Source organism: Branchiostoma lanceolatum, chromosome 7 (genome assembly GCF_035083965.1).
Source record: "Branchiostoma lanceolatum isolate klBraLanc5 chromosome 7, klBraLanc5.hap2, whole genome shotgun sequence".
In the NCBI taxonomy this organism is placed as follows: domain Eukaryota; kingdom Metazoa; phylum Chordata; class Leptocardii; order Amphioxiformes; family Branchiostomatidae; genus Branchiostoma; species Branchiostoma lanceolatum.
The window spans coordinates 9,272,778-9,289,025 of NC_089728.1; the positions used below are offsets into that span (position 1 = coordinate 9,272,778).

Consider the following 16,248-nt stretch of genomic DNA (forward strand, 5'->3'; position numbering starts at 1 on the left):
CCTATCATTGAAAATACTGAAATTATAGAATTTCACCATTAGTTATGCAAGCTCCTTATTTTCATAACTTGCATCTAAGTGTACATGTGTACATCTATGGCTATGTTAAATAATCCAAGCTACCTTCATGCCCCAAATAAGGAAAATCCGTCCTTCCTTCTCTTCAGTTGTCCTCTGAAATATTTTAACAAAAACGCCCTTGAAGTTCCAACATGCTGGCGGACCCAAACCTATACCACTTCGTCCTGGCGTCAAAATCTGCCACCCAAACATCCAGACCATGGCATGTCCATGACAGAAAAAAAACATTGAAAACACTGCAAACACACCCTATATAAAACCAATCCATCCAGACGTCGACTGACACACAGACAAACGCTGGCCAGAATATAGCCTCCATTTTTCATGAAGGTAATTAGGTTTAGCCGTGGGGACTGAACACTTGTTTTGCATTATAACGTTACTGTTCAATCGTCACGGCTAACTTACGGTCAAAGTTCACTCGGGTCGATCGTCGAAGGTTGTGAGCCGCTTCCGTTTGTTATATGATATGGCGAGCTCTGGTGGTGTAGCGGAGCGCTGTACCCCTCAGGGGGTGAGCTACAACACCCTGCCGCACATGGTGAACGCAGACGGGCAGTATCTGTTCTGTAAGACATGGGAGCCTGATCTGAAGGAAGGCGAGGAACCAAGGTAACTTTCTTCACTGTGACTTACTTCGAATTCCGTGGTTTGCTACTTTGTATTTAACAAGACAGGCATGCATATGGGGTAGCCGGATTTTAACTGAGCCACGTGATAATCTTGAGCAAGTTATGCTTTCAGGGTGCGAGATGCCTTTTGGCATGTGGACTCACCCATAGGACAGAGGAATTAATGATTAAACACCGTATGATAAGAAAGCTACTTGTTTGTTGTAAAAAAGCTATTCCACAGGTGTGCCTTTACGTCTGCGCTGTTTTCTCTGGGTCCAGGCACACTAGTTACACACTACTAAGCCCTGTGTGACGTGAGTGTCACGCATTGTGTTGCGCAGGGGCCAAAGGTCGTCGTCGCAAAGAGCAGCGGTTTGATAATTTAAAAACTTGTTTTCTTTCTTGTTTTGTACGTATGGGCGTGGCTTGGCCATAACGTTAGTTACTAAATGGCCTGAATGTACCCTGTTCCTAAAGTTACACAATCTCTCGCTAGGCGCTGACGGCACCCTCTCCCTGAATTCGAATGCATGAATTTGACATAACCTACTTGTGCTTTCATCTTAAATAATTGGTATCGATACTCCTGTGCTCTGTCTGTCTCTGTGTGCCCAGACCCATAATAACTCCTGACGGTGTAGATGTACCTTCAAAACTACATTTTGTGCTTTTCCATTATTGTGCTTGAAGGACTAGCTTGTTCTTAGAAAGGGTACAGAAAAAAGATGAAAACATAAAGAGGGGCTATGCTGACCATGAATTTGTCTCTTATTCTCCTAGAGCACTACTGTTCCATGTGCATGGCTTTAGGTGCCACTGTGGTCTGATATCTCCCATCCTGGCACGACTTCTCAACGGCCACGGGATACTGGTCTTCTCACACGACCACGGTATGTGTGCTTCTTAATTGGCGTTTTGTTGAAATCTTTCAAGGAGAAATACTCAAAAAAGGTAATTTTAAAAGGCACCTTTCATGATGATTGACATAATCAAATAACAATTCAAATCAAGATCTACTTTGAATAATCAATGAGCAAAATTTATAAATCCAACGTGTTCCATGAAAGGACTATTCAAACATGTGACATATATAACTGAGGAAGAGAGGAATGTCCATAGGTATAAGATATGCAAATGAATACCTAATTTGCATAGTCGATGAGAAAATAGTATAATTTCATAGGGAGGTGAATGACTGGAATTGCAGTATTTGTAGGTTAAGCATATGTGTACATTATCAAACAAATTATGAAAATAAAGACATTATTTGCATAATCAATGATAAAAATTTCCAATTCGTCAGTCGTAAAGGTTAATGTCATCTGGCAAGGTATGAGGTCGTGCAACTCTAGGTGTGTGAACGATTAGGCCCATGTTCAACCTTTTTGCGTTTATATCTATGTTTGTGTTTTTTTGGGACAAATATTCATTATGTTTAATGTCTCCTATCCCGTTTCACACTTAGTACTTTTATAATACTGCATAACAGTCGGTCATGGTCAGAGCGAGGGGATCCGGGGAGACCAAATGGACTTCGATGTCATGACCAGAGACGTCTTACAGCATGTTGAAATGGTGTCGGCCAAGTACCCAGGTGTGCCCGTATTCTTGTCGGGACAGTCCATGGTATGTCTAAAAGTTTTTGTTCTCATTTCATTCCTTTTTTCTGTCCTTGCTTTCTGTTCAAATGTGTAATTGAGCATTGTTATTCTTGATTAGCCAGTGTGCAAGTATTTTCTTCCAATACGTCTGTGATCTTCAGTGTCCCATCTTGCACTTGTGCATGGTTGCAGTACCGCTCATGTTTTTGCAGGGTGGTCCTATTGCAATCCGGGCATCCATACAGCGTCCTGATCTGTTTGCTGGGATGCTACTGTTGTCTCCAGCAATAAGGGCCGCACTACTGGCAGGGATGGTAACAACTAACATATCATTATCTACACCTTATAAACTGAGAACAGCGTTTAACATACTTAAATCAGGGAAATGTAGTCTATACATATTGTTCACATATACTTTTCTTACCGATTAGCAAGTTCTTTATTCTTAACTAACTGTATATCCAACGTACGTTTCGATGACTGTCTGTCATCTTCTTCAGAGCAATTCTGACTGGTTCACTTTGCACCGCAGCGAGGTGTCACTGCAAATGATGCGGTCCCAACCGTAGCGTATTGTCTTATACATAGATATTGAAGATGAAGATGACAGACAGTCATCGAAACGTCAGCTTTTGTTACCTTCGCCAAGAAGGTTATGTTTTGTCTGTGTGGGTGTCTGTGTCTTCTTTGTAAGCTAGATAAGATAACACTGTCATACTTAAGTTGAGACAAGTTCTGCTTTTGGGTGGAGAAGATGATAAACTGATAAGATTTATGCAAATGATGACCTTATTTGCATCATAGATGCGAGACACTCAAAATACACCAGTCACAAAGGTTAAAATAATTTGGCGAAAATAAGAGGTCGTCGAACTCTTGTTAAAGATATGGTTGTGAATAAAGAAATTGCCATTCAGTCATTCCCCAACTTGATGAAATTATTCACGGACTTTTCTTACCGTTTGACAACAGATCATGATGAGTTCGATTGGTGCCTGGCTTCTCCCGGAAGTCCGCGCGGGAGGCCCCCGGCCGCTACTGGTCAGCAAACGCCCGGAAAGTGTGAGTTACGTTTGTAGTTGGTATACATGTGCATGCCAAAAGGGCAAAGGGGAAGATAGGTTTACCTGTGTATATTCAGGTTGCCAACGATGTAGAACTGTAGATTGTAATGTTCTAATGATCTAACTTAACAGACTTGTCTCACCTTGCAGCAAACGATGTACGCAAACGATCCTCTCATCTATAAAGAAGGGCTTAAGTTGCGGGCAGCGCATCAGCTGCTTAATGGTAGGGTGTTTTTCATGTCTTATCAAAGACGAAAAATACAGAGCGTACAAAGTCTACACTGGGTTCGATGAAGCGAAATATACGGCCACGAAAACATACAGAATTTACGAGCGATACACCTTTCCTACTTAAACTATACAATCACAATATGCCCATTTATTTATTGTACAAGTTTGCTACCTAAACTTTAAGTTACCTTAAGGTAATTAAAGGTTCTGCTACCTTAAGATTTAAGTATAAGCTACCTGAAATTACCTAGTTTTGACTATACCCTCGTTTCCCGTCCTGATACGATATAGGCATCAAAGAAACGCGTCACCGGCTGCACGAAGTCGAATGTCCATTTCTGGTGCTCCACGGAGAGAACGACTCCGTGACGGACATCTGTGGATCCCGGGAACTGTACGAACAGGCCAGGAGTCAAGATAAACAGATAAAGGTACGTACGAGTACTGATTGCCAGCTGTTGTAGAGCACTATGCAGATTCTATATGATTATTGATTTTAAGTTTAACTAAAGAACATGTTGCCTGGTATCAGTAAACCGTATTCAAGACACCTTGCTTGCACCAGTACTAGCTTATCTTTTGATAGTGGGCAATTTTGGCTTAGGGGTAGGGGGTACTGTGTTTTTCTCCACTACAAAACCGTCATAATGTACCATGCCGGCCTCTTTGTTTCTGTTGTCGTGTTGTATTCTCCAGACTTACCCCAACTGTCTCCACAACTTGCTGCTGGAGAGTCCTGATGACGTAGAGAAGGTTCAGAAGGACATCCTGGATTGGTTGTTACCTCGCGTGGACCGGGCACACACTTCCTCATCATAGTTAGGAATCCTCGTTATTACATATCATAGTCTGGTACAAGTGTTTCTTATCTAGAGGAAAGTTAACATCCCATTGATTGTAGATGATAGGCGGATAACTATTGTTTACATTCTTAACATCACGTGCTTAACGTTTTGGTGTAAAAGGCACGTTTTTGTTAAGAAGAAATATGTTGAGTCAATGCAGATTAAGTCCCGTGAGAACTAAATGACACAACAATTTTATTGCGGTATCGTCATACATGTCGTATAGTATGTTTCAGAGGTTACATCCAATGGTTACATATTATTATTGCAATATAGGAAATACAGTACATGCTGCACCATGTTTGCGCGCACGCTAAAGAAGTCATCATAGTTGACCGTACTATACTGTGGGAATACATGACTACTGTCCACGATAATGCTAGTCAATAGATCTTGTGTCATGAGTACGTATCGTGACTAGTTTGAATGTAAGACATCGTATATGTGCTACTATGTATAAATCATAGTACTGTATCATAATGACTCCAACTCTTGCATAGCTTGTATATAACGTTCTGATAATTCTACACTCAGCACGGATTGTATACATACTGATAATACATGATGGTATATCATATCAACTCCGTGATAGATTCTAATACATCTATTACATCATTGACTTACGTAAATACGCGAAAACAATGGTCTCCGTGTACCATTGAATGAAGCCATTTAGAGACATGAGATAAATCTAACCCATTTACGTGTGTGCTTTGATGTGAATAGACAAGTCTAAAACACTGACGACACTAGCGTCTCCGGCTAGGCCTGAATAGATGCATCGCGTCTGTTTCAAAGTGTGGTATTTTTAGGATTAACCCTGGGCATTCGCCACACAGCTACAGAGTACCTTATGTATACGGAAAGACCCAACACTACTAGGGACACTTGCAAAGTACATAAACCCTTACCTAGACCCTTAGGGAAGCAAGTTCAATTTGTTGATTTAGTCGGTAATATGATAGCAGTTGCCTCCTAACTTTAAATAGGATCATTTCTTTTCATTGCTGATAGAAGAGGCCCAGGTAAAAAGCGGAAGCGGAACGCGCGCAGGGGTACATACCAAAAGAGGCAGCTTGCGTGCAATGTCACTTTGCATTCTATTCTACAAAGCGCTTTACGCATGCTCTTGTGACTGACATAGCTCAGTAAGCTTTTGATCATATTTCACTGCAGCATTTTGTTTCTCTTTGTTCACTACTCGGATTTTTTCTGACCGGCCGACTCCTCCGCGCACCACACGTGGAGCCTGTACAGATAGAAGAGCCGGGCGAGAAGAATGAGAACAAGAATGAAGACGAGCGTCATGAGGGCCATGATGGGGGATTCTGTCAGGTAGAAAACGAGGGCTGTCAAAACCCCCACACCAATATAGAATAGAGGGCTAGGCAGAACGCGCATCGTCGACGGAAGAAACATGTTGTTGACCATGGGAACGTAGCCTTCTTGAGACCATTCCTTCACCTGCTCCTCGGTCCACTCCGTCTTGGCAGCGACAGTTGGCTTCTTTTCTTTATCCTCGTCAGCCGCTGGTGCTGCCTCCTCCGCCACCTCAAGGATCTTCTCTGGTTCCCCAGTCTCTGTCACCGCCTCTTCCTTCGCAGGCTCCTTAACTTCTGCCACTGGTTCTGTAGCTACCGCCACTGGTTCTGTAGCTACCGCCGCTGGTTCTGTAGCTACCGCCGCTGGTTCTGTAGCTACCGCCGCTGGTTCTGTAGCTACCGCCGCTGGTTCTGTAGCTACCGTCGCTGGTTCTGTAGCTACCGCCGCTGGTTCTTCAACCACTGGTGGCTTTTTCTCGGGCTCAGTCGCCTTGGCTGGCGCGATGTCTTCATCCTCGGCCTTTGGTGCTTCTTTTTCTGCGTGTACAACTTCTTTAGCCTTGGAGACCGTTTCAACAGCAGCCTCTTGGTGTGTATCTTCTTGAGCCGTGCTTACCTGCTCAACAGCAACCTCTGAGACTACGTCTTCTTCTTGGATAATCGGATCGGCTACAACTTGGCTACATACGGTCTTGGCAACCTGAACTGCTGAACTGCTGGTGCTGACAAGCTGAGCAGCTGGTGCGACCTATGGAAATAATGGATACATGTTTTGTCCCGTATCAAAGCAGTTCACTCTGGTGTTAAAACAAAACCACATTTGCCCAAGAAAACAGCCCTGCTCTAATAGAACTGCTCCTATGTCCTAAACGCCACACCATTGTCAGAATATCAAAATTGAAAAATTTCAACAGGAAAGCCAGGAAAGTGCCTTCCTTATTAGAACCTGAAGAGCATCATACATCATTGGACCATTTATCTTGATACTTCAAATGTTATTCATCAAAGTCTATGGAACCTCGAGCTCGGTATTTTGGTGATTTTTTTTACCTTTATAATTTCTTCAGCCTTGGGAACCGTCTCAACTTCTTGAGCCGTGTTTACCTCCTCAACAGCAACCTCCGAGACAGTAGCAACGTCTTCTTGGACAACCTCGGCTACAACTTCTGCCTTCCGTACTTCGGTCTTGGCAACCTGAACTGCTGGTGCGACCTACGGAAATAATGAATGAATGAAAACCTTTATTGCACATTTCTGCCACACATGGCTAAGTATAGGTCACAACAAAACAAAATAACAATTACAATTAACTGATACAAAAAGAATATGACTATCTTTAGATAAATTCTACTTGTCCTCGCTTTTCGGTTATAGTAGATATAAAAGAACAGACATATTTTAATCATGTTTTGTCCCGAAGGCGTTGAAAAAACAACAGATTCGGCCAAGAAAACAGAACTTCTTATAGAGAGCTGATCCTATGTCTTAAATGTCACACCGATGTCAGAATATCAAAATTGAAAAAGTTGCCCTACAGGTTGACACGATTTCCTTTGGGTGGATAAGGATGTTGTCTAGTCTGACCATATTGAATCTATTCGTCGAGTTTACTGTTGTGATATTGCATATCCCGTGCATGGAACATCATTCCCAATGAACCGACATGTTTATAACATTCTGATAACTTGAATGGCAGCAGACACAAGTTGATTATCAGACAATTGAAATTTGGTACCAAACTAACCTTGTCAGTCACATCTACCGCGGTAGCTGCCTCCTCGGCTATGTCTTGGACGACAACCTCATCAGCTATCTGCTAAACACAAAATACCGACAAGTTAGTCGTGGACACTGGTTTAAGCAAGGAGGTGATATCAGATACTACATGTACCTCCATGCTGTAAGGGAGGCTAGAGCTTACAATAACAAAAGAAAGAGCAGGACGATGGCAAAGGACAGGGAATTAAGATACAACGGTAAAACAAGATAAGAAAAGCACAATACCTTTTGTTCAACGCTGGTGGACGATGGAGCCTGGGTACTGACACGGTCGCGGACTGTGTAACTCGTCGTTACCTGATGTTTGAAAGGATGAAGAATCGAACGTAAGTTTCAAAATAAGTTTCAACAGGACAATCAATTGCTAAGCGTCTTCCTTATTAGAAGCCTGAAGTGCATCATACATCATTATACCATTTATCTTGTAAAGTATATGGGACTCTACACACAAGTAATATCAAACAGCGAGTATTATGATAATGAGAGGGAAGGGGATGATTAGTCACCCAGCAATGCACATTTAGACATTAAGGCAAAGTGCGAGGAGAAATTGATAAAGACGACAGGAAGCAGAGTTGTGAACCAGACGTAATGGGAAAGGTTCGCTGTGATTACATCATGAGGCTCGCGGGAGTCTGGGGTGACGGGCGCTGCTTGTGACGCTTCCTCCGGAATCTCTGGTTCCGCCTAACAAAGGAATATCAGCTGGTGTCAAGTGTTAACGGTGCGTTCACTCGTTCATTTGGGTTTTCTACCAACAGTCAGTGTCAATTTCACACACGTTACATTGGGTTTCTTGAAAACACGTTTTTTTCTAGAACGTCTAACATAGATTTATTTCTTTAAACAACGTTGAAAGTAATGACTATGTTCTGTTCCAATATTAGTACTATCATATCTAGTTTTCACATTTCGTCATGTTACATGAACTTATAAGTTATAGGTACAATAGAGTTACTTCCGGGTCAACGTACCACCCCTGATAAAGTCAAGTCCAAGAAGGACAACACTTCCGGAGACAGTCCCACACTGGAAATGCCTGGTTTTGTCACTGGTTCTTTTATATGAACTGCCGCTTCCTGTATTATGGTAAAAAGGGATGGATACTTGGGTGATGCATCGGCGGTTAGCAATAGCTCAACACGTGTGAAATGAATGTGTGGGGGAGGAATCATTTTTCATGGCTATGTTCAACAGCTCAGTACTATAGTCGCAAACACTCTACATCACTAGTATTTGACTGCAGAAAGCTATCGCCACCAAATTCCTGCATTCTTTCACACAATGAGTCACATTCAGATGCATTATCATTGAAAAAAACAAAGCAGCCGAGAGGATCATGGAAAGTTTCACACAGCACACGATGTAACCATTACAGAAAGTATTGCATGGTAGCTGAAATGGGGGAAGTGTCGGGTTGAGGAAATACCTGTGGTTCACTGGTGTGTTTTTGTGTTACCTGAGTCTCCACTACTGGAGGAGGAGGAGTGTGAGTCGGTTCTTTCTGGGGAAATGCACGCATGAGGACGGTCGCAGAGGAACAAGGGAAGGAAGAGTCATGAACATGGAAGTTGTAAGGAAGGAAGAAAGGTAGGAAAGGAATGGAAGGTACAAAGTGACCAATACGTCTGGGGAATTACCGTTATCTTGGCGGTCGAGGTTGATTCGTTGGTATCTTTCACGACGGTCACTACGGGCGATCCTCCTGCGGCGTCGGCAGGGACCTGCAGGAGGTTTTGTATAAAACGTCAAACAACGAGTATTCATCGTCTTGCAAATTTAACAACCACCGCTAGATGGCGTTGTAACATGGCCGGGCTGCTTAATCAGCACCAAGGACAGGGCAGCGTCGTCCTACATCTCCATGCATTGCTGTTGTAAAGACTTGATCGCTTCAGCAAATCGCCCTGCAAACCCCTTACAAAGGCTGGCACATTCTTTTTGCCTCAATATCGGGTACTAAAACGTGCTTGGATACCAAACGGCCACATTTGTGCGTGCCATGAAGCCTATCTCAAGGGGTCGCAGGATGATAATGTACAGTACTGCAAAGCTAAGTTTTAAGGTTAAAGCATTTTCTTTTACATTTTCATAGCTCCAACAGCCAGTCTGCGAAGCATATGGACAAAGCTTTCGTTCATACACCACAGGAGATACCTAGAGCTATTGCGTTTGACGTTCGAGGAAGACCGGATATGAAACTGTTTGTAGAAGGAAATAGAGGGAGTGGCGGAGGACGATATGATAGGCACAGTGCAATAGGAAAGCAAAGAAAAGGGATAGTATCAACATATGAAGGGTAACACTGGGAGCTTTGTCCAGTCCACCTCGAAGCTGTCAATAGAATAGCTCTTTGGTTTTTGTGAAAGAGTGGAAAAGTCCACCTCGACACTTTTTGTTCACATACCGTTCCTGGCATGGCCACTTCCAGAAAGGCCAATACGTCACGGGGAAGTACTGCAGGTGTGGGGGCGCCAATGTGAATGTTGTTTTCCTGATAGAGTTATGTAACAAAGTTGGGAAGACATCGTATACTGTTTACCTATCTCTTGCGGAATGTGTACTGTGCGAGATGTTAAGACACAGTTCAAGCTATCGAGCTAACACGTACCCCACGCGTAGTTAGTACAACCCTGTTATATTTGCACTCCTCTGTTTACAAGAGACAAGTCGCAACCGAGCAAGCGATTCGGAGAATCATATCGTCAAACATATTCTTAAAACACTACATATTATTATTTACATCTTTATATGGCTCCAATTCTTCCGGAATGATTCTTTCTCTATAGCCTAATCAACACGGAACGCATCACTCTATTCACAACTTCTTATGAACTCATCAAAATCTTCAACTATACACAAATTTACTTTGGAAAATTGCATGCAAAACATCTCGTCATTTATACACGTATACATAGAAGTAGCCTCATATACATGAGGAAAAACTGTATTCTTTGAATAGATAAAAAAAAAACTTCTAAATGGAATGTTTTACACGATGATAAACATGTAATGGTTCAAGACAATATTGGATTGCATACAGCGCCAATAGTGAAATATATAGGCTACTTAGAAGCTCCAGAGTTCAACTGTATGGAGGAAGAAATTTGACCCTGACCTAGATATCAGTGGAATGCTGCCAGACGTAGACAGAACGTGTCACTACGCATGGCTAAGTCGGTAAACATAACCGCAACCAGACAAGTATGCCGCCCGCCCTGACCTGCCCTACTTCAGGCGTACTTTAGACCTCATCAATGGGTGCAGTGTGTATGTGTCACAGCAACAGTAGGCAAGATGACATTACAAAGTACATTAGGTTGAGACTTTCTCTCCGTTTAGAAAAAATATTTTTCACGAGGAAATGTTTCCGTATGCCATGAACGCTGACAATCGTGGTGTTTTGAAAAATAACATGGGACATAATCTTCATAGACGTCACTGATGCTGTCGGTATGTATACGTAAGTCTATATGTACATGTATATGACCCACCTATGCTAATTCATCTATTTCAACTTCGTCACAACAGGACAGGACAGGGAGCAGAGAATGCATTTCTCTCGCCCCTGTCCAGAATTATGTCATTATCTTTCAAAACAACTGTGCAAATATTAAGATATTGATATTATGTGATGGTCACAACGCATAGATTACGCAAATGAGAATATAGTTACATGTGGGCCACACGTTGCTTACATCTAGAATATGCATGACAACATATGAAAATAGGTCATATTATAAACACGATAAGGAACGCATAAATCATACAAATGAGCTCTATTTCCACCTTGGAAATAATGTCACCGAAATCAAACTTCGGCAACTTCTGTTACTCAAATAAAAACCGAAGCAGAGAAATATTCCTGAGCTGTCTCTCTTGCTTTTTTAAAATTTTAATATTATTTTTCTGGCATACCTGAGGTCGTTTCACTCGAACATCCTTCTTCCCAATAGCTGACACCTCCCCAGGCTCCCCCGCGGGCGCAACTGCAACGGCTTCTGTCACGGAGTCTGCCATAGCCAGGCTATACACACTGTCACCTGTACAACGCAAAAACAGATACACATGTACACTAGGTATGGGCAAACAGTGTTCAAGGTTGGCAAATATGCATCATTTACCTGGATATATGGACTGCGGCCGTGGACGATGAAACATGTAACGATAGTCGCGCAGTAGGCTAAAGATGATGGAAACGTGAGATACTAGCAGTTGGCAGGCAGGGAAATTTACATCCCAACGTCGCACCAGAAAATAGCTAGTCATTACTTGTCTAGTCATTAAACTCCAAGCAGATTTACTGGTGGCAATGACAGTATCCAAAGGGCAAAAGCAGTCCAATTGGCCAACCCGGTAGCCAATTGGACTGCTTTTGCCCTTTGAATACTCATTGCCACCGGTACATCTGCTTGGAGATTATATAGTCATGACATGTAGCCGATTAGAGCGTTTGATATAGTGGAAAGTTCTCCGCATTGTTGGCAGTCCTAGTAAATCCCTTTGCATGTACACACCAACATATCTTCATTTGATCCATTCATCAAGGACATTGTCTATATTCGGCATCACTTGATGGCGGTCTGCCAAAGCCCGGGCCTGTCCTACATGCCCACAGCCCTCGGGCCCAGGAAAAAATGTTGTGTTTTCAGTAAACCGACCGACAAAGCAAGAACCTGGAGACCCTAGCCTTTTGAGGGATAGGGGTGTGGGCTGCTAGTAAGGGACATGAAATGTTCGATATGACGTCTGAGTGATGAAATTCTGAAACATAATTCCAAGACTTTGGCAAACTTTCTTTCAAGCTTCCTGTAATTCACAATCTGTCAACAGAGCAAGGAAACGTAAATCTACTTCTTTGTTCAATTTATTCGTGCATGGCTATATTATGATGTTTAAAATGTTAAATGTTAAATTTTTTGAGTGTATACTTGGCCGAAATCTAAGAAATAAAAGAAGACAAAGTCAATTCCAACTCACCGCACCGGCGTTTAGAATTAATATCTACCCACCGACCCTATTTTGTCAGGATCGAACCGAAAACACAACATTCTTCCTTGGGCCTAATGATTCACGGACACGCACGTAACTGGGGTAAGCGAGCCAGTGTGAGCTAGATTGAGCTAGTGTGAGCTGGTAACACGCCTATGTCAGCGCCAGGATGATAAACTGAACCCGAGACCAATATGTACTAACGCCAGTTCGATAAAATCCAGAACAATTGACCATGCCGCTTGCGTTAATCGGACGGGATATAGGAAGTTCCCTTTATTACGAACATCCAGAGAATGCGTTAATATTGCATGAACTGTCCTAGTGGGCTAAGCACTGACATAAATACTGGAAGCTTTCAAGCCAAGTCATCGTCTTTCTTGGAGTCGCCGGAAGAGATCAAGAAACAAAGAATTGTCAGTACAAGACGGATTATGCTATGAGGTTAGTCAGTCAAAGCAGTCATTGTATTAGTGAAGGACGGCCGACTCGGGAATGCGCTGATGGTTGGAAGATTAAGTGTAGGTGACCATTCTGTCATGGGGAGTTTAGGGAAAACAGAGCGCAGTTAACAAACGCTGGGATCGATAACTAGGTCTGTTTGCCCATAGGCGGCTTTCTCTCTGACCTACTTACCAATGACCGGGAGTAACCTAACTACGGGCCTCACGTAGAGGTGCGCCAGACATGACCTACATTCAGTCACAGAAAAACAACATCTAATGCCCTTGCAAAATTAATGACGCACCAAATTCAACTTCAATGCGTTGTGGCGAAATACTGTTGTCAAAAACGATTCCACTTCAGAAACGAAGGCCGAAAGCGAAGCGACCCATCCCGACTCATATTGAAGTAGAAGCACGTGCTAGTTCACTCAGAAGCGTCATTGTTTTCTTGATCTTGGAATTGAAGCTGGGATGTGCCTACGCCTACATGTAGGACGTGTGAAACATGATACCCGCATTTAAATCAATGGCGTATGGCGGCCAGCTGATGCACCATCTACAATATATAGAACACAACGTACCTGAGTCAGGTACGTTGTGTTCTATATATTGTAGATGGTGCATCAGCTGGCCGGTAACCTGAGCATCATGCCTGTGATACTATGATGAAAACTGACGTGACTCTGACAAGAATTGATAGTTGGCTATGTGCGCCAGGCTTATGAAATATCATAACGAAATGGCAAGACCATGATTCATATATTGCAGGGTGTGCTTGTCCCACCCACCAAGGCTGGCAACTGGTGTTATTTTTGGCAGGGGCAAAGCCTGGTCAATTCAGTCGCCAGTGGCTATATCCGGAAACACTCATTCTGGCAATACATATAACCTTCAAAAAGCGATTGCCTCACACATACACAGTGGCAAGACCCGTCGATGATATGAAGGGGAGATACAAGTCATTATGAACATACATTATCAGGAAGCATGCTCAATCCACGAGCCTACGACTAGCTACACGCTTGTCACATGCCACTGATATTTTCACAACAGAAACAGGACTGAATTTGACGAGTGTTAATGTGTTATAGATATCCTAATGCTCGACCAGGACAACTAGTCTAAAACATGGCTTAATGTTTATGCTTACGGAATTGTGATGACGTGCAAGGAACATTCTTCTGTACTTTCTCAGCCCGTTTTTGGCGAGGCCCTACTTCCTGTGCCATTTGACTATGTAAGCAGAACATGTCTGGCACACAGCGGCCTTTTTCCCTCTAAATGAAAGATTTCCCGCCTACGATGCAGACATATCTGTTTGAATTATCCATCTGTGGTAATAAAGGAATTATATATGATCGTATCGATCACGTACCAAATACACATGCATGAGTGTTTACATTCAGTTACCGATACTGCCGTATGGCATATGGATACGTAGCGCACCCGGCATTAGCCGCCAGTACCACCCACTGAAAACATCGTCCACGTATTAAATGACACTGTATTATCATCAACATACGTGCTCTAGAGAATACAACCGGGAAGGGAAAGACTGTGGATGACAAACCTACCTATCCAACGGACGCACACGATCACGCTTAGCTACCGTCGGTACCAGGCACTACAGCAGCACGGCACTGAAGTGACGTCAGGTCCCGGAGAAGGCTATCCGCAAGTGCGAAGTGCGCAGCTCCGCGCGGAAAGGTCAGAGCGGCCTGCCCAGTTTAAAGAGTGACTGACAGCTGACGTTTTCAGAGCGAAACGGCGCGCCAAAATAAACCAGCATGTCTCGCGGACCTCGTACAAACATGTAGGACATAGGGGGACTTTGTCAGAATCGGGTCAACGTGAGATTGACACATGATCAAAAAGCACGTTTTGTTATGATAGATAGTCCAGATGGTTTTAAACATATCGCAGAGGCCTAGATATTGGACCAAGATGGTTAAATGACAATGACAATGAACTTTATTGCATATTCATGCCCAACATGGGCTAAATGCATTAGGTAACATAAAGTAAAAGAAAAGGAACATTGTGTCATATTCCATCTAAATCTACAGAGTCTCTTCTCTCTTCTTGAAGTGGAGTATAGTCCGCCATTTCATATCAAATCTGGAATGCCACAAACATCCAGAAAATAAGCTTTTCATGTTTCCATTTAACAAAAGATGCCAGAAATGAAACGGACCCGAAACTGATAGTTATAATATAGAAGTGTGCAAGATGTGATAAAATTTGTACTGAAAACTGTACACACCAACCTCAGTCAAATGGTTTCGCGCTTTTGCGTCTCAGATGATACCTACGTAACAGTAGAAAATATCGATGTGATGGAAAACTATGTCCCGGACAAACGCATATGGGATCTGGGGGTCATGGGATGTGCGCTGACGTGGTCATTATTCCTTTTATGATAAAAAAACTGCCATAAATCTATATACAGTTACTAGAGTTCCACGACCCCATACCTTCGCCAAGTAATTTTGTCTCATTTCCCATACAAATGATGCATGCGAAGAATTCTCTTACTAGCATATTTTCTATGCATTCATTATTACCTCTTTCCATATGTTGCATATTTCCTTCTTTAGGAAGCTATTGTAGTATTTCCTCTTTGATTATGCAAATGATGTAAAAATTTACAAAATCTATGCATATGACTGATGGTATTCTATGCTGAAGCCTACTCTCAGTTCGGCCTATCCTCTCTCCACCTGCGGCGTGAGAACCTGACTTTGAAGTTTGCAAACTCTCTTTAAACATCGAATCAATCATTGACCGTCACCTTTTGCCGCCTAATAGACATTGTATCAGTGGCAGACAGACTCGTTTCTCAAATAACCTGGACTTGTACTGTAGAACTGAACGATACATGAATATAGCTGGTGTGTTACGCCTAATGGCGGTTATACCGGCTATATAGATACAGACAGATAGTGCTGTTCCCTATATGACACGTATGATAAATCACTGATCGTGCAATCGACATCTGTACCTGGCCGATATGGCTCCGATGTCTACTAGATTTTAAATGCCTTTTAACTTACTATATCTGACCTCTCAATTTGTAACCTGAATTGTTGATTATAAAGTTATATAGTCCTTATTCCCAATGTTGTCTTAGTACACAGTAGTGTTCAAATATCTTAATTGAATTATCACGTAGTTGACTTTACTGTCAAATTAGGTCATGATTTGTTTTATTTATATTGAACCAGGTTACATATGTAATGAGTATGAAGTTCCTGCACTTAAGCACAATCG

General features: G+C 42.5%; 2 protein-coding genes across 13 annotated transcripts; one reads left to right on the forward strand and one right to left on the reverse strand.

Annotated features, from left to right (window-relative positions):
• The first annotated feature begins 529 nt into the window (after positions 1-529).
• On the forward strand, positions 530-5,142 carry LOC136439084 (monoglyceride lipase-like). Its single transcript, XM_066434256.1, has 8 exons — positions 530-693; positions 1,476-1,585; positions 2,185-2,321; positions 2,509-2,610; positions 3,269-3,358; positions 3,511-3,586; positions 3,886-4,025; positions 4,291-5,142. Exons 1-8 carry the CDS (start codon positions 551-553, stop codon positions 4,411-4,413), a joined length of 921 nt encoding a protein of 306 aa, XP_066290353.1. The 5' UTR covers positions 530-550; the 3' UTR covers positions 4,414-5,142.
• On the reverse strand, positions 4,618-14,694 carry LOC136439082 (enolase-phosphatase E1-like). 12 transcript variants are annotated; one of them, XM_066434244.1, is made up of 11 exons: positions 14,553-14,694; positions 11,459-11,583; positions 9,948-10,034; positions 9,181-9,264; positions 8,970-9,044; positions 8,515-8,619; positions 8,129-8,227; positions 7,766-7,837; positions 7,506-7,574; positions 6,812-6,973; positions 4,618-6,509 (listed from the first exon to the last, which is right to left on the reverse strand). In XM_066434244.1, exons 2-11 carry the CDS (start codon positions 11,558-11,560, stop codon positions 5,637-5,639), a joined length of 1,728 nt encoding a protein of 575 aa, XP_066290341.1. In that variant the 5' UTR covers positions 11,561-11,583; positions 14,553-14,694; the 3' UTR covers positions 4,618-5,636. The 12 variants fall into 12 exon arrangements, with proteins under 12 accessions (XP_066290341.1, XP_066290343.1, XP_066290340.1 ...); XM_066434246.1 differs by having other exon boundaries at positions 8,156-8,227; positions 14,553-14,693; XM_066434243.1 differs by having other exon boundaries at positions 7,506-7,577; positions 14,553-14,693.
• Between the last annotated feature and the right edge of the window lie 1,554 nt (positions 14,695-16,248).

Coding starts and splice junctions, on each gene's coding strand:
- LOC136439082 (XM_066434243.1), bottom strand. CDS start 11,560: ATGGCAGACTCCGTGACAGAAGCCGTTGCAGTTGCGCCCGCGGGGGAG. Junction 9,265..9,947: donor AAGTGGCCATGCCAGGAACG/GTATGTGAACAA, acceptor AACCTCCTGCAG/GTCCCTGCCGACGCCGCAGG. Junction 7,578..7,765: donor CCACCAGCGTTGAACAAAAG/GTATTGTGCTTT, acceptor TTTTGTGTTTAG/CAGATAGCTGATGAGGTTGT.
- LOC136439084 (XM_066434256.1), top strand. CDS start 551: ATGGCGAGCTCTGGTGGTGTAGCGGAGCGCTGTACCCCTCAGGGGGTG. Junction 1,586..2,184: donor GGTCTTCTCACACGACCACG/GTATGTGTGCTT, acceptor ACTGCATAACAG/TCGGTCATGGTCAGAGCGAG. Junction 3,359..3,510: donor TCAGCAAACGCCCGGAAAGT/GTGAGTTACGTT, acceptor CTCACCTTGCAG/CAAACGATGTACGCAAACGA.